Here is a 26,089-nt window from a genome sequence, read left to right on the forward strand (position 1 = left end):
TGTGGAGTTTGCTCTTTCTCCCGTGTCTGTGTGGGTTTCCTCCGGGTGCTCCAATTTCCTCCCATAATCCAAAGTTGTGCAGGTTGGTGGATTTGCCATGATAAAATTACCCCTAGAGTCGAGGAATGTGCAGGTTCGGTGGGGTTATGGTGATAGGGTGGGGGAGTGGGTCCAGGTAAAGTGCTCTTTCAGAGGGTCAGTGCAGACTCAATGGGCTAAATGGCCTCATGCACTGTAGAGATTCAAAGATTCTAAATTAAGTGCATAAATTTAGCATTTAAAGGACCTAGAATACTCCAGTCCTTTAGATTATTTTGGTGTATTCCTAAAGCAGTGCTCCCCAGTTTGGTTTTGGTTTTGGGTAATGAACCAGGCCAGGTGTTAGATCTGGAGGTAGGTGAACACTTTGGAGACAGTGACCACAATTCGGTGACCTTTACATTAGTGATGGAAAGGGATAAGTATACCCCGCAGGGCAAGAGTTATAGCTGGGGGAAGGGCAATTATGATGCCATTAGACATGACTTAGGATGTGTAGGTTGGAGAAGTAGGCTGCAAGGGTTGGGCACACTGGATATGTGGAGCTTGTTCAAGGAACAGCTATTGCGTGTTCTTGATCAGTACGTACCAGTCAGACAGGGAGGAAAGGGTAGAGCGAGGGAACCGTGGTTTACCAAAGAAGTGGAATCTCTTGTTAAGAGGAAGAAGGAGGCCTATGTGACGATGAGGCGTGAAGTTTCAGTTGGGCCGCTTGATAGTTACAGGGAAGCGAGGAAGGATCTAAAGAGAGAGCTAAGACGAGCAAGGAGGGGACATGAGAAGTCTTTGGCAGGTAGGATCAAGGAAAACCCAAAAGCTTTCTATAGGTATGTCAGGAATAAAAGAATGACTAGGGTAAGAGTACGGCCAGTCAAGGACAGTGGTGGGAAGTTGTGTGTGGAGGCTGAGGAGATAAGCGAGATACTAAATGAATACTTTTCGTCAGTATTCACTCAGGAAAAAGATAATATTGTGGAGGAGAATGCTGAGACCCAGGCTATTAGAATAGATGGCATTGAGGTACGTAGGGAAGAAGTGTTGTCAATTCTGGACAAGGTGAAAATAGATAAGTCCCCGGGGCCTGATGGGATTATCCTAGGATTCTCTGGGAAGCCAGGGAAGAGATTGCTGAGCCTTGGCTTGATTTTAGGTCATCATTGGCTACAGGAATAGTGCCAGAGGACTGGAGGATAGCAGATGTGGTCCCTTTGTTCAAGAAGGGGAGTAGAGATAACCCCGGTAAACTATAGGCTGGTGAGCCTAACGTCTGTGGTGGGTAAAGTCTTGGAGAGGATTATAAAAGATACGATTTATAATCATCTAGATAGGAATAATATGATTAGGGATAGTCAGCATGGTTTTGTGAAGGGTAGGTCATGCCTCACAAGCCTTATCGAGTTCTTTGAGAAGGTGACTGAACAGGTGGACGAGGGTAGAGCATTTGATGTGGTGTATATGGATTTCAGTAAAGCGTTTGATGAGGTTCCCCACGGTCGGCTATTGCAGAAAATACGGAGGCTGGGGATTGAGGGGTGATTTAGAGATGTGGATCAGAAATTGGCTAGTTGAAAGAAGACAGAGAGTGGTGGTTGATGGGAAATGTTCAGAATGGAGTTTCAGTTACGAGTGGCGTACCACAAGGATCTGTTCTGGGGCCGTTGCTGTTTGTCATTTTTATAAATGACCTAGAGGAGGGCGCAGAAGGATGGGTGAGTAAATTTGCAGACGACACTAAAGTCGGTGGAGTTGTAGACAGTGCGGAAGGATGTTGCAGGTTACAGAGGGACATAGATAAGCTGCAGAGCTGGGCTGAGAGGTGGCAAATGGAGTTTAATGTGGAGAAGTGTGAGGTGATTCACTTTGGAAAGAATAACAGGAATGAGGAATATAAGACCATAAGACATAGGAGTGGAAGTAAGGCCATTCGGCCCATCGAGTCCACTCCGCCATTCAATCATGGCTGATGGGCATTTCAACTCCACCTACCAGCATTCTCCCCGTAGCCCTTAATTCCTCGTGACATCAAGAATTTATCTATCTCTGCCTTGAAGCCATTTAGCGTCCCGGCCTCCACTGCACTCCGCGGCAATGAATTCCACAGGCCCACCACTCTCTGGCTGAAGAAATGTCTCCGCATTTCTGTTCTGAATTTACCCCCTCTAATTCTAAGGCTGTGCCCACGGGTCCTCGTCTCCTCGCCTCCTCGCCTAACGGAAACAGTTTCTTTGCGTCCACCCTTTCTAAGCCATGTATTATCTTGTAAGTTTCTATTTGATCTCCCCTTAACCTTCTAAACTCCATGAATACAATCCCAGGATCCTCAGCCGTTCATCATATGTTAGACCCGCCATTCCAGGGATCATCCGTGTGAATCTCCGCTGGACACGCTCCAGTGCCAGTATGTCTCTTCCTGAGATGTGGGGCCCAAAACGGACACCGTACTCCAAATGGGGCCTAACCAGAGCCTTATAAAGGCTCAGTAGCACATCGCTGCTTTTATATTCCAACCCTCTTGAGATAAATGACAACATTGCATTCGCTTTCTTAATCACAGATTCAACCTGAATGTTTCCTTTAGGGAATCCTCGACTAGCACTCCCAGATCCCTTTGTACTTTGGCATTATGAATTTTCTCACCGTTAGAGAAAGTAGTCTATGCTTGGATTCGTTTTTCCAAAGTGCAAGACCTCACATTTTCTCACGTTGAATTGCATCAGCCATTTCCTGCACCACTCTCCCAAACTGTCTAGATCTTCTGCAGCCTCCCCACTTCCTCAGCACTACCTGCCTGACCACCTAACTTTGTATCATCGGCAAACTTCGCTAGAATGCCCCCAGTCCCTTCATCCAGATCATTAATATATACGGTGAACAGCTGCGGCCCCACACTGAACCCTGTGGGACACCGCTGGTCCACCGGCTGCCATTCCGAAAAAGAACCTTTTATCCCAACTCTCTGCCTTCTGTCAGACAGCCAATCCTCAACCCATGCCAGTAGCTCACGTCGAACACCATGGGCCCTCACCTTACTCAGCAGCCTCCTGTGTGGCACCTTATCAAAGGACTTTTGGAAATCCAGATAGACCAATCCACTGGGTTTCCCTGGTCTAACCTACTGTCACCTCCTCAAAGAATTCTAACAGGTTTGTCAGGCACGACCTCCCCTTACTAAATCCATGTTGACTTGTTCTAATCCGACCTGCTCTTCCAAGAATTTAGAAATCTCATCCTTAACGATCGATTCTAGAATTTTACCAACAACCGAGGTTAGGCTAATTGGCCTATAATTTTCCATCTTTTGTCTGATCCTTTCTTGAACAAGGGGGTTACAACAGCGATCTTCCAATCGTTCGGGACTTTCCCTGACTCCAGTGATTTTTTGAAAGATCTCAACCAACGCTTCCGCTATTTCTTCAGCCACCTCCCTCAGAACGAGGGTGTAGCCCATCGGGGCCCGGAGATTTGTCAATTTTAAGACCTTTTAAGCTTTTTTAGCACCATCTCTTTTGTAATGGCAACCATACTCAACTCAGCCCCGACCCTCTATAATTTTTTGGGATATTACTCATGTCTTCCACTGTGAAGACCGACGCAAAGCACTATTAAGTCTCCAGCCATTTCCTCGTCTCCCATCACTAGCCTTCGGAATCAGTTTGAATTGGCCCAATGTCTACTTGGCCTGTCGTTTTGTTTCTTATGTATTGAAAGAAACTTTTACTATCATTTCTTATATTACTGGCTAACCTGCCTTCATATTTGATCCCTCTCCTTCCTTATTTGTCTCTTTGTTAACCTCTGTTTGTTTTTGTAGCCTTCCCAATCTTCTGATTTCCCAGTGCTTTTGGCCCCACTTTATAGGATTCTCTCTTTTTCTTTGATACATTTCCTGACCTCCTTTGTCAGCCATGGCTGTCTAATCCTCCCCGGATACTCTTCTTTTCTTGGGGATGAACCTCTGTACAGTGTCCCCTCAATTATGCATACAAACTCCTGCCATTTTTGCCTGCTGTCTTCCCACTAGGGTCTGCTTCCAGTCGATTTTCGCCAGTTCCTCTCTCATGCCTGTAATACCTTTATTTAACTGTAACACCATTACATCCGATTTTGCCTTCTCTCTTTCAAACTGCAGACTGAACTCAACCATATTATGATCACTGCTTCCTAAGTGTTCCCTTACTTTAAGATCTTTTATAAAGTCTGGTTCATTACATAGCACTAGGTCCAGAATAGCCTGCTCCCTTGTGGGCTCCATGACAAGCTGTTCCAAAAAGCCATCTTGTAAGCATTCCATGAATTCCTTTTCTTTGGATCCACTGGCTACGTTATTTACCCAATCCACCTGCATATTGAAGTCCCCCATGATCACCGTGACCTTGCCTTTCTGACATGCCTTTTCTATTTCCCGTTACATGTTGCGCCCCTGGTCCTGACCACTGTTAGGAGGTCTGTACTAACTCCCATTATGGTTTTTTTTGCCTTTGTGGTTCCTCAATTCTACCCACACAGACTCCACATCATCCGACCCTATGTCGTTTAGTGCCATAGATTTAATTTTGTTCTTAACTAACAAGGCAACCCCACCCCTCGGCCCACCTCCCTGTCTTTCGATAGGTTGTATATCCTTGGATGTTTAACTGCCAGTCCGAACCCCCTGCAGCCATGTCTCTGTGATGCCTACCCACATCATAATCATTCACGATGATCTGTGCCATTAGTTCAATCTACTTTGTTACAAATGCTACGAGCATTCAGGTAAAGTGCCTTAATGCTAACTTTCTTATCATTACAGATATTGGAAGTCCTAAGATGTTCCAAAGTTATCCTCCTTTTTGTTGAATTCCTAGTCTGCCTCAAGCTTAAATCCACCTGCCTACATGTTATCCTCCTGCGTATCTTGCCATTTACCTCCATGCTCCCTGTCGCTTTCACTTTCCCTTCCCCCCAACTCAGAAGTTTAAAGTCCTACTGACCACCCTATTTATCCTCTTCGCTAGAACACTGGTTCCAGATCGGTTCAGGTGGAGACCGTCCCAACGGTACAGACCCCCCCCGGTTCCAAAACTGATGCCAATGTCCCATGAAGTGGAATCCCTCTTTCCCACACCAATCCCTTAGCCACGTGTTTACTTCCCTAATTTTCTTGTCCCTATGCCAATTGGCACGTGGCTCGGGCAGTAATCCGGAGATTATGACCCTTGAGGACCTGTATTTCAATTTTCTTCCTAGTGCTTGATAGTCCCCGAACAGGTCCTCCACCCTAGCTTTACCTATGTTGTTAGTCCCAACGTGGACCACAACAACTGGATCCTCCCCCTCCCCGCTCCAATATCCTTTCAAGCCGGTCAGAGATGTCCCGCACCCTGGCACCGGGCAGGCAACACACCATGGGAGACTCCCGATCCGGCTTGCATAGGATACTATCTGTCCCCCTAATTATAGAATCCCCTATAACAACTACTTGCCTTTTTACTCCCCCCTCTTGAATGGCCTTCTGCACTGGTGACATATTTGGCTAATGGTAAAATTCTTGGTAGTGTGGATGAGCAGAGGGATCTCGGTGTCCATGTACATAGATCTCTGAAAGTTGCCACCCAGGTTGATAGGGTTGTGAAGAAGGCCTATGGTGTGATGGCCTTATTGGTAGAGGGATTGAGTTCCGGAGCCATGAGGTCATGTTGCAGTTGTACAAAACTCTAGTACGGCCGCATTTGGAGTATTGCGTACAGTTCTGGTCGCCTCATTATAGGAAGGACGTGGAAGCTTTGGAATGGGTGCAGAGGAGATTTACCAGGATGTTGCCTGGTATGGAGGGAAAATCGTATGAGGAAAGGCTGATGGACTTGAGGTTGTTTTCGTTAGAGAGAAGAAGGTTAAGAGGTGACCTAATAGAGGCATACAAAATGATCAGAGGGTTAGATAGGGTGGACAGCGAGAGCCTTCTCCCGCGGATGGAGGTGGCTAGCACGAGGGGACATAGCCTTAAATTGAGGGGTAATAGATATAGGACAGAGGTCAGAGGTGGGTTTTTTACGCAAAGAGTGGTGAGGCCGTGGAATGCCCTGCCTGCAACAGTAGTGAACTCGCCCACATTGAGGGCATTTAAAAGTTTATTGGATAAGCATATGGATGATAAGGGCATAGTGTAGGTTAGATGGCCTTTAGTTTTTTCCATGTCGGTGCAACATCGAGGGCCGAAGGGCCTGTCCTGCGCTGTATCGTTCTATGTTCTATGTTCAATGATAATTTCTCAGATTCACATGCTCAGACAAATCCAATAATATTAATTCCCTAAAGTAGAAAAAGGTGTAAGTTATTTTCTATAGTATAGTCATTTTATTATGTATTATATACAACATAACATTTTTTGGGTTGTTATTCCTGTTTAAATTTTTTAAAGATTAAGGAATGATCAGTTAAAAGATCTGGCTTGGTTTTAATGTGCAGGTTTCAAAAAATTATAACAAGTTTGAATTGTTCAAGATAATTTAAAATAGTGAATGCATATCGTGATTAAAATATACAAATTCTGGTAGGATGCTTGGCGCCATGGACGGGGGCTACCAAGCTAGCTGGGTGGGCTAGTTCGCGAAAACGCAGAGGGGAGGGCGGAGCAGGTGTTAAGTTTGTTGAGAGGGGGTTGGTATTGGGTATTGTCATTTTGTTATGGTGGGAGGGGGAGAGAAGGGGGCATTGATCTGCTGACAGGGGAGGGATTGGCACTTGGAGACAGACTGGGGGTCACTGACGGTGGGTGCCCGGGGATGGGCCTGAAGAGGTGCGAAACGCAGGCTGGATGCTGGCCTTAGAAGGATTATGGTTGATCGGCGGGGGGGGGGGGGGGGGGGGGAATCACGTAAAACGTGACAGAGTTGAATGTGCCAGTCAAGAGGTCTCATGTGTTCGCGCATTTGAAGAGCTTCACGGCGGACATGGCAATGGAACAGGAGACATACTTGAGGATGGTGGATCAGACTAGGCTGATGAAGGGGTAGGTTGGGCAGGTATTTTGTTCGAGGCTAGACTCTAAAACTAGGGGGGTAGCGATTTTGATCAATAAGCTGGTGTCATTTGAGGTAGTGGCAGACTCTGGGGGTAGGTACGTTATGGTGAGTGGGAAGTTGGAGGGGATACTGGTGGTATTGGTGAATATCTGTGCATCAAACTGGGATGACACGGACTTTATGAGGCGGGTGTTGGGGAAGATCCCGGACCTGGACTTGCATAAGCTGATCATTGGGGGGGAGAGGGACTTTAATACGGTTATAGATCCAAGATTGGGTCGGGCGAGTTCGAGGACAGGAAGGGTGGCAGTTGCGGCAAAGGAAGTAAAAGGGTTTATGGAGCAGATGGGAGGGTAGATCCGTGGAGGTTTGGACATCCAAGATCGAAGCAGTTTTCCTTTTTCTCCCATGTTCACAAAGTGTACTCTGGGATCGATTTTTTTTGTTTTGGACAGGGCTGTCCTGGCGAAGATGTTAGATGCCGAGTATTTGGCGAGTGTTGTGTTGGACCATGCCACACACTTGGTGGATTTATGGGTGAGCAAGGAGGGGGGCCGCGCCCACACTGGAGATTAGATGCAGGGCTGTTAGCGGATGAGGTGCACGAGAGGGTGAGGGAGGCCATCCAGAAATTCTGTGGCGATAAGTGACATGGGGGACATTTTGGCAGCAATGGTGTGGGAGGCACTGAAAGCAGTGGTTAGGGGGGAGCTAATTTTGATACCAGTTCATAGAGAGAGGTAGAATGGGCAGAGATGGATCAGCTGGTTTGGGAGATACTCCAGGTGGACGGAAGGTACTCTGAAGCCCCAGAGGCGGAGCTGTTGAAGGAGCGGCAGAAGCTGCAGCTGGAGTTTGGTCTGATATCCACAGGGAAGGCGGTGGGGCAGTTGTGCAAGGTGAGAGGGGCAATATATGAGTATGGTTAGAAGGCCAGTAAGATGCTAGCAACACCAACTCAGGAAAAGGGAGGCAGCCAGGGAGATAGGAAGAGTGAAGGACGGGGGGGGGGGACATGATCTTGGACCCAGCAGGGGTGAACGGGGTGTTCAAGGAGTTTTACAGTCGACTGTATGTTGGGGGGGGGATCAGGCAGTTTATGGAAAGGTTGAAGTTTCCAAAGATGGAGGAAGAGTTGGTGGAGGGGTTGGGAGCCCCGATCGGGATTGTAGAAGTAGTAGAGGGATTGGAGGCCATGCAGTCGGGTAAGGCCCCGGGACCAGACGGTTACCCAGTGGAATATTACAATAAATTTTCTGTGATGTTGGGCCCGCTGCTGGTGGGGGCATTTAATGAGGCAAGGGAGCGGGGTGTTCTTCCCCCAACAATGTCACAGGCTTCGATCTCATTGAAACTGAAATGGGAGAAGGACCCAGAGCAATTTGAGTCATACAGACAAATGTCCCTACCGAATGTCAACGCCAACGCCAAGGTGAGTTCGGACTACTTTAGACTGCACTGGGAGACAAGACAGGGATATCCCTCTCCCCACTGTTGTTTGCCTTGGCTGTAGAGCCATTGACGGGCGCTCTACAGGCGATGGTGCTGAGAAAGTCAAAGGACTGGAAGGGGCTTGCCCTGGGGGGGGGGGGGGGGGGGGTTTGAACACAGGGTCTTGTTATATGCAGATGACCTACTCCTATATATTTCTGACCTGTCAGGGAGGATGGGAAAGATCATGCAGACCTTTGGGGAATTGGGGGAATTGAATATGTCCCTCATAGGTTTGTACACCTGGCTAGGACCTGCCCGCTCTGAAGACCACCTTCACGGCTGAAGCGCCATTGTGTTTGTGAGCAGCCAGTTTGCTGGATTTGCAATGCACTGCCTGAAAAAAAGTGCCACTTGTAACTTTCTTTTTTTAAATAAACATTTTATTGAGGTATTTTTGGTATTGTAACAACAAAATAAACAATGTACAGGTCGCACTTGTGACTTTGGAAAGGGAATATGTGAATAAATGCCAGGGGCTGTAGACCAGATGAATATGGCCAGGCCTAATGAAAAGCTTCTTTTGTTGGGGGGGCCGCATTGTGGAGTCAGTGGAACAGGTTTGAGTCGATGAGCCTCTGGGCGCGAAGCCAGGAGCTGGGGCTGACTGAGCTGTTTGCTAGTGAGAGCCGCCGGGCGGGCGTGAGGGACACCGCGGCCGAGAATGCTGAGGTCGGTGCTGGTGACGGGCTCGAACCGCGGCCTGGGCCTGGAGCTGGTCCGCCAGTTGGCGCAGGCTGAGCCGCCGCCCCGCAACCTGTTCGCCTGCTGCAGGCAGCCCGACAGCCCAGGCGCCCAGGTGAGTGGTTTCCATTTCAAACGGAAGGCCAACGAATAAAATTCCTCCCCCCCCCTCCCATTCTACAATTAAGCATTTACTCCCGACTTTTATTTTATTCTTTCGCCGTGAGAAGGTGGTTAAAAACGTGTTTTTGGTTCACTGAAAAAGACAAGAAAAATATTGGCAATCGTGCAATCTTCGAGTTGCAATGAATGTCCCGCCACGTTTTAGGCTGAACCTTTCAGTCACTGTGGCTGGGAATGAAATAGCCCAGGAAAATCTGCCCCCACCGCCATGTGATGCCCTTATCACCAAATCAATCTTTCACCAAAAAAGGCCAATCGCTTGAGGGAGCTTACCTTCCCAGTCTTGTGCATCTGTTCCAAGATTGTCCAAGAAATGTGCAGGATCGGCTCTGGTTGTAACACCTTCCCTTGTCTGTCTCTGGGAATGGTGCAAGGAAATGCCAACTCCGGCAGATCGTCTTTCCATCTACTTCAAAGCCTAGTGGAATATTGACCAGATCCTTGACGAAATCACATCTAGAGTGAGTACAACCTCCATAGAGTGGTACAGTGCAGAAAAAGTCCATTGTGTCTGTATTGCCAATAACTACTAATGGGGCAGCACGGTGGCACAGTGGTTAGCACTGCTGCCTCACAGCTTCAAGGACGCCGGTTCAATTCCGACTTGGGTGACAGTGGAGTTTATGCATTCGTCCCGTGTGTGCATGGGTTTCCTCCGGATGCTCCAGTTTCCTCCCACAGTGGATTGGCCATGCTAAATTGCTCCTTAGTGTCCAAAAGATTAGGTCGGGTTACTTGGTTTACAGGGATAGGGTGGAAGCATGGGCAGTAGGATGTTTTCCAAGGTCTGGTGCCGAAATGATGGGCCGAATGGCCTCCTCTGTAAATTCTATGATTCTATTGATCCCATTTACCAGCACTTGCCCCATATCTTTGAATGTGATGGTGTTTCAAGTGCTCATCTAAGTGCTTTTCAAAGTTTGTGACATTTCCGGCCTCCACTACCTTCCCAGGAGTGCATTCCAGATTCTCACCATCCTCTGAGTGAATTATTTTTTTCTCAAATCCCCTCGGCATCTCCTACCCCTCAACCAAAGGGAACAGCTGCTTCCTATTTAATCTGTTCAAACCCCTCATTATCTTATACACCTCAATCATTTTCTCCCTCAGCCTTCTCTGGTGTAAAGAAAACAATCCAAGCCTATCCAGTCTCTCTTTACCGCTCAGATGCTCTATCCTGGTGAAACTCCTCCATACCCCCTCCAGTGCAATCAGCTCCTTTCTACAGTGAGGTGACCAGAACTGCACACACTACTCCAGATGTAGCCTAACCAACATTCTGTACAGCTCCAACATAACCTCCTTACTCTTATATTCTATGCCAAGACTGATAAAGGCAAGTGTCCCATATGCCTTCCTATTCACCTGTTCTGCCACCTTCGGGATCTGTGAACAAGTATTCCATTTGTACATCTGAGCTTCCTAGTGTCCTGCCATTCATTGCATATTCCCTTGTCCTGTTGCTTCTTCCAAAGTGCATCACCTCATACTTATCAGGGTTAAATACCATCTGCAACTGCTCTGCCTATCTGACCAACCCATCTATATCTTCCTGAAATTTATGACCCACTTCTTCATTGATAACAATCCTACCAATCTTGGTGCCGTCTGCAAACTTACTTTCATTCCCCCCATGTTCTCTTCTATATCATTTTTATATACACCGAGCCCACCCCCCAGTTACTCAAAAAGTCTTTGTGTCCTATTACTAAGCCAGTTTCGAATCCCAGGACCTCCACAAACCGTAATAATAATCTTTATTAATGTCGCAAGTAGACTTACATTAGCACTGCATTGAAGTTACTGTGATAATCCTCTAGAGGCCTGTTCTAGGCTCTAGGCGCCTGTTTGGGTACACTGAGGGAGAATTCAGAATGTCCAATTCACCTAACAAGCATGTCTTTCAGGACTTGTGGGAGGAAACCGGAGCACCCAGAGAAAACCCACACAGACACAGGGAGAACGTGGAGAATCCACACAGACAGTGACCCAAGCCGGGAATGGAACCTGGGTCCCTGGTGCTGTGATGCAACAGTGCTAACCACTGTGCTACCGTGCCGCCCAACTTCTGTGCAAGCATGTTATTATCTGAAGAAGAGTCATATGGACTTGAAGCATTAACTCTGTTTCTGTCTTCAAAGATGCTGCCAGACCTGCTGAGTCTTTTCAGCATTTTCTGTTTTTATTTCAGATTTCCAACTTCTGCAGTATTTTTCTTTAATATCAGCATGTATCAAACTTTGTTCTGCAAACATCTTTTCACTAATGGAAATCTTTCCTAACTCTGTCTTCTGCATGCTTTCTTTGAGAGAGAATTTGAATTTGCCAGATACTATAATGTTTTGCAGTTCTCAAAAAGTTACTGGTTGATCATGTAAAACAGATTAGTCAGGGAGTCAAAGGTTATGGGGCAGGCAGGAAAGTGAAGTTGAGGCCACAATCAGATCCATCATCTCATTGAATGGCACAGCAAGCTTCCTATGTTCTTGCGTTATGTGTTTCTTAAGTAACAGAAAATATATTGTATGAAATCCATGTCTGTTCTCCATAGGATCTTGTGAACCTGGCAAAGTGTTACTCAAACATAAATGTACTGAAGTTGGGTAAGTGCTAGTGATACTGTAGTAATTTTAGTTAAAAATGCACTGTAGGGGAACTGTGTGTAAACCATGTTGGCTGGGTGATGTACCATCGATTGCACGCGAGGCGAGTGATTTACCAAAGTCTGGCTTTAATTGACTAGAACACAGCTCTGCGATCGTCTACAGTGGAAAGGGACGATCGTCAGGCGTCTGAGCATTTATACCTCGTTAATAGAGGCGTGGTTAACTCAGCCTCTCGGCCAATCGGTCGAGAGGCACATGACCGACCAGGGCCAATGGTAAGCCGACGTTCTGGCCCAATGGCAGACGAGTATGCAGATCATATCATCACACTGGGTATAGTTGTTGGTTGGGGAGTGTTATTTACTGTGTTATGTTTTCATTTGAAATTGTTGTTAAAAAATTACAAATGCCTTAATAAAATGTTCACTGTAAATTTTCATACTCTGAATTTCTTTTGCTCACGGCTCCATCTTAAATATAGAAGGCCTATATCAGAAAACAATAAATTGAGCTTATTAACACCGTTAGTGTAAATATTTAATAAAAATTATCTGATCAGTATACATATTTATTGAATATATTAGAAGTATTGATTAGCGGAATTTATAAAGTTGGGTTTTTGGATGTAGGCAGTTAAGTTAGCACCTAGCCCCTGTTATTTTGGATGAGTACAGGGAACCTTAGGCGAATTACCCATATCATCAAGAAGCCCTGGCAAAGCTACCTTAAAACATGCATTGTTCTCTAGTTCCTCTCATATCTCTCCTCACTCTCTCTCTGAGCTCAGCTTATCCATGTGACCTTCCTCGACTCTATTCCCACGAAACAACTGACCCACAACTGCAGGGAGGAAGGGGTAGAGCGAGGGAACCGTGGTTTACCAAAGAAGTAGAATCTCTTGTTAAGAGGAAGAAGGAGGCCTATGTGAAGATGAGGCGTGAAGTTTCAGTTGGGCCGCTTGATAGTTACAAGGAAGCGAGGAAGGATCTAAAGAGAGATCTAAGACGAGCAAGGAGGGGACATGAGAAGTCTTTGGCAGGTAGGATCAAGGAAAACCCAAAAGCTTTCTATAGGTATGTCAGGAATAAAAGAATGACTAGGGTAAGAGTACGGCCAGTCAAGGACAGTGGTGGGAAGTTGTGTGTGGAGGCTGAGGAGATAAGCGAGATACTAAATGAATACTTTTCGTCAGTATTCACTCAGGAAAATGATAATGTTGTGGAGGAAAATGCTGAGACCCAGGCTATTAGAATAGATGACATTGAGGTGCGTAGGGAAGAAGTGTTGGCAATTCTGGACAAGGTGAAAATAGATAAAGTCCCCGGCTGATGGGATTTAGCCTAGGATTCTCTGGGAAGCCAGGGAAGAGATTGCTGAGCCTTTGGCTTTGATTTTTATGTCATCATTGGCTACAGGAATAGTGCCAGAGGACTGGAGGATAGCAAATGTGGTCCCTTTGTTCAAGAAGGGGAGTGGAGATAACCCCGGTAACTCTTGGCCGTGTCGCGTCTTTTCGTCCGACGTCACTTCGTCCAACGACACTTCGTCCACGTCTTTTGGTCCAACGTCTTTTTGTCCGCCCGTCTTTTGGTCCAACGTCACTTCGTCCAATTATCCAATTACAAATTAACTCCGTATAAAACCATTTAATTGATAAAATGCAAGTACAATACAGCAAGTGAATTTAATTGTTAAAATGCAAGTAATTGATAAAATGCAAGTAAAATGCAAGTTGAAAAATGCAGTTAAAAAGTTAAAAAATCTAAAAGTGCAGTTAAAAAATCTAAAAGTGCAGTTAAAAAATCTAAAAGTGCAGTTAAAAAATCTAAAAGTTTACTAATTACATAAAATTCCCGAAATTACTTAAAATTGATGTAAATTGTAAATTCCCGAAATTCCCTAAAAGTTAGATTTCCAGAACTGTACCCGAGAGAGAATAATGGGGAGAGGACAAGATGATTTGATATTCTACAATTCCGACAGACACAGATATAAGTGGGAGTCTAATTGGATTTAGACAATGAGTGCAGTTCTGATAGAAGCAGATTTATTTCTCGATTTTCGTCGAGTGATTAAAACCTCTGGTTGGCAGTGGGTTCTGACATTACAGGTCTGAAATGATCAAATATTCCATCAGATACAATGGCTCTCATCACGCTGGAGCATACATGGGTGAATATCCTGCAGCTTTTCTTAATAATGTCTGGAGATCAAGCAGCACAAATACAGAACTCAACATCAAGAGGCGAAATAGGTGGAGAGGATCCTTGAGCAGTAACATTGAAAAACTAAATTAAACTTTTTGTAATTGGATAATTGGACGAAGTGACGTTGGACCAAAAGACGGGCGGACAAAAAGACGTTGGACCAAAAGACGTGGACGAAGTGTCGTTGGACGAAATGACGTCGGACGAAAAGACATAGCACCACTCTTGGCCGGTGAGCCTCACGTCTGTTGTGGGTAAAGTCTTGGAGAGGATTATAAGAGATACCATTTATAATCATCTAGATAGGAATAATATGATTAGGGATAGTCAGCATGGTTTTGTGAGGGGTAGGTCATGCCTCACAAACCTTATCGAGTTCTTTGAGAAGGTGACTGAACAGGTGGACGAGGGTAGAGCAGTTGATGTGGTGTATATGGATTTCAGTAAAGCGTTTGATAAGGTTCCCCATGGTCGGCTATTGCAGGAAATACGGAGGCTGGGGATTGAGGGTGATTTAGAGATGTGGATCAGAAATTGGCTAGTTGAAAGAAGACAGAGGGTGGTGGTTGATGGCAAATGTTCAGAATGGAGTTCAGTTACGAGTGGCGTCCCACAAGGATCTGTTCTGGGGCCGTTGCTGTTTGTCATTTTTATAAATGACCTAGAGGAGGGCACAGAAGGATGGGTGAGTAAATTTGCAGACGACACTAAAGTCGGTGGAGTTGTGGACAGTGTGGAAGGATGTTGCAGGTTACAGAGGGACATAGATAAGCTGCAGAGCTGGGCTGAGAGGTGGTAAATGGAGTTTAATGTAGAGAAGTGTGAGGTGATTCACTTTGGAAAGAATAACAGGAATGCGGAATATTTGGCTAATGGTAAAATTCTTGGTAGTGTGGATGAGCAGAGGGATCTCGGTGTCCATGTACATAGATCCCTGAAAGTTGCCACCCAGGTTCATAGGGTTGTGAAGAAGGCCTATGGTGTTAGGTGGATTGGCCATGCTAAATTGCCCGTAGTGTCCTAAAAGTAAGGTTAAGGGGGGGTTGTTGGGTTACGGGTATAGGGTGGATATGTGGGTTTGAGTAGGGTGATCATTGCTCGGCACAACATCGAGGGCCGAAGGGCCTGATCTGTGCTGTACTGTTCTATCTATGTGTGTTGGCCTTTATTGGCAGAGGGATTGAGTTCCGGAGCCATGAGGTCATGTTGCAGCTGGACAAAACTCTGGTACGGCCGCAATTGGAGTATTGTGTGCAGTTCTGGTCGCTGCATTATAGGAAGGATGTGGAAGCTTTGGAACGGGTGCAGAGATTTACCAGGATGTTGCCTGGTATGGAGGGAAAATCGTATGAGGAAAGGCTGATGGACTTGAGGTTGTTTTCGTTAGAGAGAAGAAGGTTAAGAGGTGACTTAATAGAGGCATACAAAATGATCAGAGGGTTAGATAGGGTGGACAGTGAGAGCCTTCTCCCGCGGATGGAGGTGGCTAGCACGAGGGGACATAGCCTTAAATTGAGGGGTAATAGATATAGGACAGAGGTCAGAGGTAGGTTTTTTACGCAAAGAGTGGTGAGGCCGTGGAATGCCCTACCTGCAACAGTATTGAACTCGCCAACATTGAGGGCATTTAAAAGTTTATTGGATAAGCATATGGATGATAATGGCATAGTGTAGGTTAGATGGCTTTTAGTTTTTGACTTCCCATGTCGGTGCAAGATCGTGGGCCGAAGGGCCTGTACTGCGCTGTATCGTTCTATGTTCTAACCCCTTCCTGGTCCCCATGCCAGCTGATAATGTTAGGAGTTCTCCCTATCACTACTGTCTGTTAATTGTATATAATTGTGCTTAATTGCATGCTGGTGTTGGGCATTAACTGGTGATGCACTTGTGCCCTTTAAATACAGAGAGACTGAAACTCTTGTTGTTCAGGCAATCATACTCCCCAAGTAAAATCTGTTCCCTGCCCCCAACCAATCTCAATTATCCTTTCCAGTCGATGAGCAAAGCTCCCTGAAGGGAAAACAGCTACTACTTGCTCAACCAGGAAGTCTACCTCACCTGCTGCATGTCATGTCAAAGGCACACTCAATTCTGGTAAGGCTGCCATTTAATGAGCATGTATGACATTCAGATTGGGATGTTCAATCAGCCCGTCAATCTACCGCTAACTTAATTCCATAGTTTCATCCTGCTGTTAGGAAGCTGACTTTTTTCCCTTTTGCTCAATTGGGTATTCCCGCCTGACTCGTTCTCTGCTCCTGGAAGCTTCAAAATATATCTAAAGAAAAGATTTTGGTGTATTGTCACATGTACCGAGGTACAGTGAAAAGTATTGTTCTGGTCCGCGTACAGTCCAGACAGATCATTCCATATGTGAAAGAAACACAGGACATTCGATAGATACACAATGTAAATACATAGACAGACATCGGGTGAAGCATATGGAGTGTAGTGCTACTCAGTAGAGAAGATGCGTGGAGAGATCAGTTCAGTCCATAAGAGGGTTATTTAGGAGTCTGGTAACAGCGGGAAAGAAGCTGTTTTTGAATCTGTTAGTCTGTGTTCTCAGTCTTTAGTATTTCCTGCCTGATGGAAGAGGTTGGAAGGGGTCTTTGATTATGCTGCCTGCTTTCCCAAGGCAACGGGATGTGATGTCAGTGGATGGGAGGCGGGTTCGCGTGAAGGAAGTATAGGCGCTGTTGTGCTTTCATGGTTGTAGCATCGATGTGGGTGGGCCATCATAGATTGTTGGCTATGTGCACATCTAGGAATTTGAAGCTGTCAACCATCTCTACCTCAGCACCATTGATGTAGACAGGGGTGTGTACGGTACTTCGCTTCCTGAAGTCAATGACTATCTCCTTAGTTTTGCTGACTTTGAGGAAGAGATTGTTGTCGTTACACCACGCCACTAGGTTCTCTATCTCCCTCCTTTACTCTGACTCATCGTTGTTCGAGATTCGACTCCATCCAGTCGTGTCAACAAATCAGCAAACGTGTAGATGGAGTTGGAGCAAAATCTTGCCAAACTAATGTGTATAGCGAGTATAATAGGGGGCTAAGTACGCAGCCTCACGGGACCCCGGTATTGAGGACTATCGTGGAGTAGGTGTTGTTATTTATCCTAACTAATTGTGGTCTATGGGTCAGGAAGTCACGAACCCAGTTGCAGAGAAAGGAGCTAAATGCTGGGTTTTGGAGTTTTGATATGAGCTTGGCTTGGGATTATGGTGTTGAAGGCCAAAACCATTTCTTTACTCCTCACTTAAAAAATTGTGTTTCTCAGAACTTCCGGTCGATTATCATGTCTTCCTCTGTGAAGACAGAAGCAAATTACGAATTTAGTTCCTCAGCCATTTCTTTGTTCCCTGTTATGAATTTCACCCGTTTCTGACCGTTAGGGGCCTGCATTAGTTTGTATCAATTTTTTTGTCTTTACATACCTGTAGAAGCGTTTATAGTCAGTTTTTATTTGCCCTGCTAGTTTACTTTCAAATTGTCACCTGGAATACTTGTTTAGAAGCTTGCTTTTTAATAATGGCTGCTTGGCGGAGAAGCTGCAGGCGACAATTGCATTTACAGTCACATCTATGCAAGGCATTAATACCGTCAGCACAATTTCACTTCTAACTTAGATTTCCCAGGCATTCAATTTGCAGAGCAGCATCAGTGTTGGCAGTAGTGTGTGGCTGTCTCTTTTGTATTGTAATGTAGTGAGTTGCTTTGAAATGGAAACAATGCAGTATTAACATGGAACTAAAACCCTTTGTTATGTAATTTGAAGATGTTGATGACTTTGGTAGCATTCAAGAGTGTGCTGATCAGATTGAGAAGATATTGGGAAACGATGGTCTAAATCTGCTAATAAATAATGCTGGAGTCAACTTTGGTGGAGGCCTCAACGAAGTTACTCCTGAAACAATGATGAAGAGTTACAGAACCAATGCTGTTGGACCGATGATGGTAACCAAGGTAGCATCCCATTCTTGTATTCGTTGTAAGTTTGAAATAATGATTGATTTTAATGTATTTGTTGTGTCATTGATCCCAGTTTCCTCCTGTTATGGGCCAGGGTTTAGAGAACCCCAAAGTGTATCATGGAGTTCACTTGACCCACAAGTTTTAATAGATTGTGGTATGGGGAGCACACGGTCCAATCTTCAGGTATGGTGCAGCAGAGCTTTATAGTACTTTTAAATTAAAACAATGTTTATTTATGAAACCAGTTAACACTTTATAAACCTACAGTAAACATCTTAACAACTATTAGCAGGGTCCCAGGTTCGATTCCCGGCTGGGTCACTGTCTGTGCGGAGTCTGCACATCCTCCCCGTGTGTGCGTGGGTTTCCTCCGGGTGCTCCGGTTTCCTCCCACAGTCCAAAGATGTGCGGGTTAGGTGGATTGGCCATGCTAAATTGCCCGTAGTGTCCTAAAACAAAGTAAGGTTAAGGGGGGGTTGTTGGGTTACGGGTATAGGGTGGATACGTGGGTTTGAGTAGGGTGATCATTGCTCGGCACAACATCGAGGGCCGAAGGGCCTGTTCTGTGCTGTACTGTTCTATGTTCTATCAACACCAACAAATCCCCAAAGAATACAGTACTCGATAGATAATCCTTAATAAATTCCCAAACAACATCCGGAAGACAAAAGACCCTTTTTAACACAGGGATCAGGTTTAAATTCACTATTGAGAGCAGTCAGCACTTTGAAATCACCCAATTGATTTGGAGACAGTCGTTAGCTTGCAGAGAGAGCTCCTTATGCAGCTCCTTGCTTTGCCCGCAGCTATCCAGCTCTCAAAATGAAATTAACCACGCCCTGTAGCAAACTGCCTAAAACAAAAGTAAAGCAGACAGACAGCCCAGCTCCACCCACACTCTGACATCATTGCAACTCTCTAATAAACACCTATTTCTTAAAGGTACATCCAGTACAGTGATTTTATAAACCCCCATTTCTTAAACACCCATTTCTTAAAGATACGCCCACTACAGCTATTCGATAAACTCCGATTTCTTAAAAGGTACTCTCACATGACACTCTCACAAGTCCCGAAAGACGTGCTTGTTAGGTTCTCCTGAGAATTCTGAATTCTCCCTCTGTGTACCCGAACAGGAATGTGGCGACTTGGGGCTTTTCACAGTAACTTCATTGCAATGTAAGCCTACTTGTGACAATAAAAGATTATTATTCTATTTGTTGTTATTTTGCAGGCTTTTTTGCCAGCTTTACAGCGAGCAGTTCAGCTGAATGATAAATTTAAAGCAATAGTTATCAACATATCCTCCATCTTGGCCTCCATGGAGCTGTTTGACAATAAAAGTGGGACAACATATGCATACCGGGTCAGCAAGGTCAGTATACTCAAAATTCTTTCTTTTTTAAAACCAATTTAGTGTACCCAATTCTTTTTTTCCAATTAAGGGACAATTTAGCATGGCTAATCCACCTAGCCTGCACATTTTTGGGTTGTGTGGGTGAGACCCCACAGTGAATAAAAATGATTGAACAGGTATAAAAGGTACTTCTTGTACAAATAAATTTACGTGCTATCAGTCGTGCTACTCCTTTTCCCAGCCTCTACAAAACATTTCTTGTGCAGGGAGAAGTGTTGGGTAGTGAGTCACAGTTTTTTAAAAAATGTTTTTATTGACATTTTTCATTTATGGCAGATATGTGACATCATCGTATAGTTCAACTATACAATTGCAGTAGTCATAACTGAGGCTAAATCTGTTTAGCACAAGGCTAAATCACTGGCTTTGAAAGCAGACCAAGGCAGGCCAGCAGCACGGTTCAGTTCCCATACCAGCCTCCCCGAACAGGAGCCGGAATGTGGTGACTAGTAACTTCATTTGAAGCCTACTTGTGACAAGCAATTTTCATTTTATATAAATAATTTACACCCTTTTCTATATATGTGTGGTCGAAATTTACATTAATGCTATGAAACAAAAATAGAGATGGCAGCCATCTGGGATGGCCACTTCCAGAATACAAAATGGATAATCGCAATGACTGTAGGGAAATATGGACAATGTTAGGAAACCAAGCAGGCACAGAGCCTGTATGCGTATTGAGAAGGCAACTCCCAGACAAGACTGAAACTGTAGGTCAATTAACATATTGATGGCCCATCTCTGGGAACAAAGGAATGACACTCAAATAACCAATGCTATTGCAGGCAGAAAGACACAAACAAAGCAAGGCCAACGGCCACCAAAGACACACCCAGCCATCAGGGCACCCACCCCTTTATTGGTCAAGATCAATACGACTGATTAAGATACGGCCCAATTAATTGGGGCCAAGTTCAAAGCCCGCCCAAAAGCGCGCGAAGGCCCCGAGAGAGAATCACTCTCTTGGACTCGGCTCTCGAAGCGGAGAGACCCGTCCACCAGCTGCACCAGAATCAAGTAAGTCCAAGGTCAATGCTCGCTATCAGACGGACGACCTTAGCTGTTCTCCTGTTACCTCTTCGAACCCAACAGCCTCCGATCCGAACAACGGCCATTGTTCCTCTGACTGAGTGGGCACCCGAAGTTAAGTATAGGCATTAGCGTTAGAGATAGTTTAGTTTGTGGTATTTTGTGCATGAGTAGATATTACTGTGTGTGTAAATAAATAGTATTGACTTTGAACTAACTAACTGGTGCATTGGTTCTTTGATCAGTATTTGGGTTTGACCTTATGGCGGTGTCGAAAGATACCTGGCCACTCTAGAGCAAACATAATTAGGATTAAGGAAGGCGACCATATTGACCGCTGTATTTATAACCAGATAAATATAGCAACAGAGAGCAGAAGAAAAAATACAACAAAAGAGATATGTGGGGCTGGATTCTCCGATTTTGAGGCTACGTCCGGAGGAAGTGTCTAGTTTTACGATGAAAAAATCGGCAGCATCCCCACACCAATGCTCCGCCTGGTAAGGGGCCAGCAGCCGCACTGCGGATAAAAAAATCCAGGTACGACGTACGGAAAGCCATCAGGGATGCAAAAAGACAATACCGCATCAAACTAGAGTCCCAGACCAACGACACTGACCCACGACGACTATCGCAGGGCCTACACAAGATCACAGGCTACAAAGCAAGGCCAGGCGGAATATCTGGGACTGGAGCATCCCTACCTGATGATCTGAATAAGTTCTATGCCCGCTTTGAGCAGTCAGCCAATGTATCAGTGCCACCTGCCCCAACAGCCCTGGACACACCCATACCCACTATTACAGCCTCAGAGTTGAGAGCTGCCTTTTTGAAAGTGAATCCGCGGAAAGCGACCGGCCCCGACGGAGTCCCTGGGCGAGCACTCAGAGCCTGCGCAGACCATCTGGTGAGTGTATTCGCAGATATCTTCACCACCTCACTCCTCCGCTCTGAAGTCCCCACCTCCTTCAAGAAGACCAAGGTAGCCTGCCTCAAGACTATCGACCAGTGGCCCTAACGTCTGTTATCATGAAATGCTTCGAGAGGCTAGTTATGAGACGGATCACTACCAGCCTCCCAGACGGTCTCGAACCACTGCAGTTTGCCTATCACCGCAACCGGTCCGCAGCAAATGCTATCTCACTGGCTCTGCAATCAACACTCGAACACCTTGACAACAAGGACACCTATGCAAGACTGCTGTTCATAGACTACAGCTCCGCCTTCAACACCGTTATCCCGACAAGACTAATAACCAAACTCTGCAATCTTGGACGTGACCCCTCCCTGTGCAGCTGGATCCTTGACTTCCTCACCAACAGACCTCGATCTGTCAGGGTAGACAACAGCATCTCCTCCACAGTGTCCTCAACACCGGAGCCCCACAAGGATGTGTGCTCAGTCCTCTACTGTACTCCCTATACATACATGACTGTGTGGCAAGATTTAACTCCAACTCAATCTATAAGTTTGCGGATGATACGACTGTCGTGGGCCATATCTCAAACAACGGCGAATCAGACTACGGGAGGGAGATAAATCACTTGGTTGCACGGTGTACCGAAAACAACCTCTCTCTAAATGTTGGAAAGACCAAGGAACTGATCATTGACTTCATAAAGCGCAGCACGACCCACACTCCCATCTGCATCAATGGCCCTGAAGTGGAGATGGTCGATGGCTTTAAGTTCCTGGGGGTCACCATCACCAACAGTCTGTCCTGGTCCATTCACGTTGATGCAACAGTCAAGAAAGCCCAACAACGTCTCTTCTTACGGAAGCTAAAGAAATTTGGCATGTCTGCATCGACTCTCAAACTTCTAAAGATGTGCGATAGAGCGCATCCTATCCGGCTGCATCACAGCCTCCTGGTATGGTAACTGCTCGGTCCAAGATCGCAAGAAACTGCAGAGTGTGGTGAGCTCAGCCCAACTCATCACACAAGCTTGCCAGCCCCACATTGATTCTGTATATACCTCCCGCTGCCTCAGGAAGGCAGACCGCATTATCAGAGACCCTTCCCACCCAGGCATTGCCTTCTTCCAGACTCTTCCATCAGGCAGAAGGCACCGAAGTCTGAAGATCCGTACATCCAGACATAGGAACAGCTTCTTCCCCACAGTTACAAGACTCCTCAATGACTTCCCCTCGGACTGATCTGTTCCCTGTAAGAACACTATTCACGACGCCCTATGCTGATCTTGCTCATGTATTTGCTTTGTTTGGCCTCTTGTTCCGCACTGTAACCAATCACTGTTTGTCAATGTACCATTTGTCAATGTTCTTTGTTGATTATTATTTTGTCTACTATGTACGTACTGTGTACAGTCCCTCAGCCGCAGAAAAATACTTTTCACTGTACTTCAGTACATGTTGCAATAAATCAAACCAAAGCCACGTAAAATTCCTGGCATTCCCGACATAAACAGCCGGAGAATTGCCGGGTCCGTGGCCACGCATGTGCAGGGCAATGACCTTCAGTGGTCATGTGTACAACATTCCACCGGCCGCGTGCGGACCCAGCCTGCCAGATGGAGCCTCAGAGCACACGTGTCCCGCGCCATCGTGGGAAGAGCACCGGGTGAGGGCCTTCAGGTGACATCTTGAGGCCGTCCCAACAGCGTGCGTCATACTCCCCGATAATGCCTTTTTGGAGGGGGTGGAGCATCCAAAAACAAAGGCGACCCCGATTTTGACGTTGAACGGGATTCTCCGCCCAATTGTGTTTCACAATTCCGGCTACGGCAAACTCAGAATACCGCCCGTGGTCTACAGCTGCTAGTCACAAACTGGTCTTCGAAGAGGCTGGTGAATTGTTTCCACATGTGATGGAACCCTTCTTGTGATCCCCTGATGGGAAATTTTATTTTTTCTAGTTTTAGAAACACCGCTAGGTTGGATAGCCAGTCTGAGGAGCTGGGTGGTGCTGCCGACCTTCAAGCAGAAGTCTCCGCCGAGCAATCAGGAAGGCGAATGCCAGGGCATCCCCCCCCCCCCCCCCCCCCCCAACACACACAAAGAACTCTGTTACCTCGAAGACTGCCTCAGAACAGCATAGCTTAATCTTCAGCCCCACCTCTCTGAACATGGCCTTGAAAAAGGCTGTCCAGAATCCGATGAGTTTGGGGCAGGACCAGAACATGTGGGTGTTGTTGGCTGGATCCCCGTGACGCCGCTTGCACCTATCCTCCACCTCCGGGAAGAACCCGCTCATCTGCACCCTAGTTAGTTGAGCCCTGTGCACCAACTTTAGTTGCGTTAATGCTCAGCCCTGCGTATGAGGTGGAGTTTATCCTGTGCAGAGCTTGGATCCAGAGTCCTCCCCTAATCTCCATGCCCAGTTCCTCCATCCATCTATCTCTCATTCAGTGGGGCCCACTGCATGCATGCTTGCACTTCTAGCATGCATCCGTATATGTCGTCACATTTACCGTCTCCAGACAAGGCTGGCGCTGTCTGTCCAGTAGGATATGTCCAGGTGTCATGGTCTCCTTGCAAAGGACGTTTCGCACCTGCAACTACCGAGCTTGTTCCCCTTCAGAACTCTACTCACTACTCCACCATCCATGTACATGTCTTTTACCATTAGTATCCCATCGTCCTCAAGGTGGTGTCTTTTTTCACCAATGATCAGTTTATCAACCAAAATGCCTCAGCCCTGCCCTCAGAAGAGGACCACCAGCTTCATCAGTGTGGTATCTTTTCCATTTTACACAGTATCATCAAATGTCTCCTTGAGTGAAATTGCTAATTAGCAATTCTTGATCTGCTGTAACTCTGCTAAGCAGTGCAATAGCTGCCCAAACTCATTTTACCGAACCCTTCAAAAAAGACTTTCATCTCATCAGTTTGGGTTGGAATTGAGCTCCAGTCCAGGAGATGATTCAGTATTATAGCAAACTGCTTTGGGAATCATTGTGAGATTACTGTAATAATTGAAATTAGGTGGTAAAACCATAAAGGCCTGTAGTGTTTGGGTTTTCTAATTAAGAACATGGAGAGCATAAGCCAAACATGAGTAATGAAAATGTGTACAAGACAATGGTTAGATCCAATTTCAAACACTGTTTGTAATTTTGGTTATGCGATGACAGAACTGATATCAAAAGTACAGGAAGCACACCATTATTCACCAGAATAATGCCAGAGATTAGAAACTATGTAGACTTGACATACTCGGATTTATTTCATTCAAGATTTTTTTTTAATTTTGGAAGTTTTCCCAGTGAATAGAGAAAGAATATTCCCTTCGTTGGGATGTTGTTGGTAAGGGGTAACCAGTTTTTTAAAAAGTCGCTATTCGAGTAAGAAGAGAAGTTGTTGGAAGAATTTTCTTAAGAGAAAGATGTTAGAGCCGAACTTCTCAAATGTTTGGTTTGACCCCAGACTTCGCTGACCCCAGGGTGTTGTTCAGTAGGTGGGTGGTGACCTTCAGCAGCTGATTGGGGAGGGTGTTGTGGTGATATGCATCACTGTAGATACACAAGGGGTTAATGATGTGTTGGGTGCTCTGGATCCGTGGAACACATACAGGCTACCAACACTTAAAATAATACAACATTATTTTATTAAGCTAGAAACTGTTGAACATACTTTCACTGTGGGTTAACACGATGTTAGATTAAACTAAAGACCTATGCCTATCCTAACCAGTCTATGCACTCAGCACATGGTGAGGATCTGTGCTGTAAGCTCTGTCCTTCTGAGAGGCTACGTCCCGAATGAGCGGGAAAACTGATGCCCTCTGTCTTTAAAGTGAGTCTGCTCTATCTGGTGATTGGCTGCAGTGTTGTGCGTGTTGATTGGTCTTACTGTGTGTCCATCAGTGTGTGTGTCTGAACCATGATATACTGGCGTATATTATGATATCCTCTCTTTTATGAAAAAATGTATGTTTGTGGCAATAAACAATGTGTGGTGATAATGTTCCTAACTACGTGTGGGGTGCGAAGACATATTTAAAGGACTATGTACATAAGAACTAAGCTATTTACATGGGAAGGTGCCTGGTGCAGAGAAACAGTATGCAACAAGAGTAACGTGATCAACATTATATACAAACCAGGAAAACGATCAAACAAAGCAACAAAACAATTCAGAGAGTCCATAATTTGAAAAGTCCATAAATTTAGTCTCTGAAAGGGCAGCACGGTGGCCTAGTGGTTAGCACAACCGCCTCACGGCGCTGAGGTCCCAGGTTCGATCCCGGCTCTGGGTCACTGTCCGTGTGGAGTTTGCACATTCTCCCCGTGTCTGCGTGGGTTTCGCCCCCGCAACCCAAAAATGTGCAGAGTAGGTGGATTGGCCATGCTAAATTGCCCCTTAATTGGAAAAAATTGGGTAATCTAAATTTATAAAAAAAAAAAAAAAAAAAAAAAAATTTAGTCTCTGAGGTGGGCGACGAATTCTGGTTGACCGCCTCAAGGGTGGGTCGAGAGCCACCGGTTC

At 45.7% G+C, this 26,089-nt stretch overlaps 1 protein-coding gene across 1 annotated transcript in view; it reads left to right on the forward strand.

Moving 5' to 3' along the window:
• Positions 1-9,018: 9,018 nt before the first annotated feature.
• Positions 9,019-26,089, forward strand: part of LOC119961997 (C-factor-like) — a 35,141-nt gene continuing 18,070 nt past the window's right edge. The window contains exons 1-4 of the mRNA XM_038789714.1: positions 9,019-9,330; positions 11,950-12,001; positions 17,996-18,183; positions 19,427-19,567. Of these exons, the coding sequence (XP_038645642.1) occupies positions 9,196-9,330; positions 11,950-12,001; positions 17,996-18,183; positions 19,427-19,567 (516 nt within the window). The 5' untranslated portion in view covers positions 9,019-9,195. The remainder of the gene's footprint in view (positions 9,331-11,949; positions 12,002-17,995; positions 18,184-19,426; positions 19,568-26,089) is intronic.

This window comes from Scyliorhinus canicula, chromosome 1, assembly GCF_902713615.1.
Source record: "Scyliorhinus canicula chromosome 1, sScyCan1.1, whole genome shotgun sequence".
Lineage (NCBI taxonomy): Eukaryota > Metazoa > Chordata > Chondrichthyes > Carcharhiniformes > Scyliorhinidae > Scyliorhinus > Scyliorhinus canicula.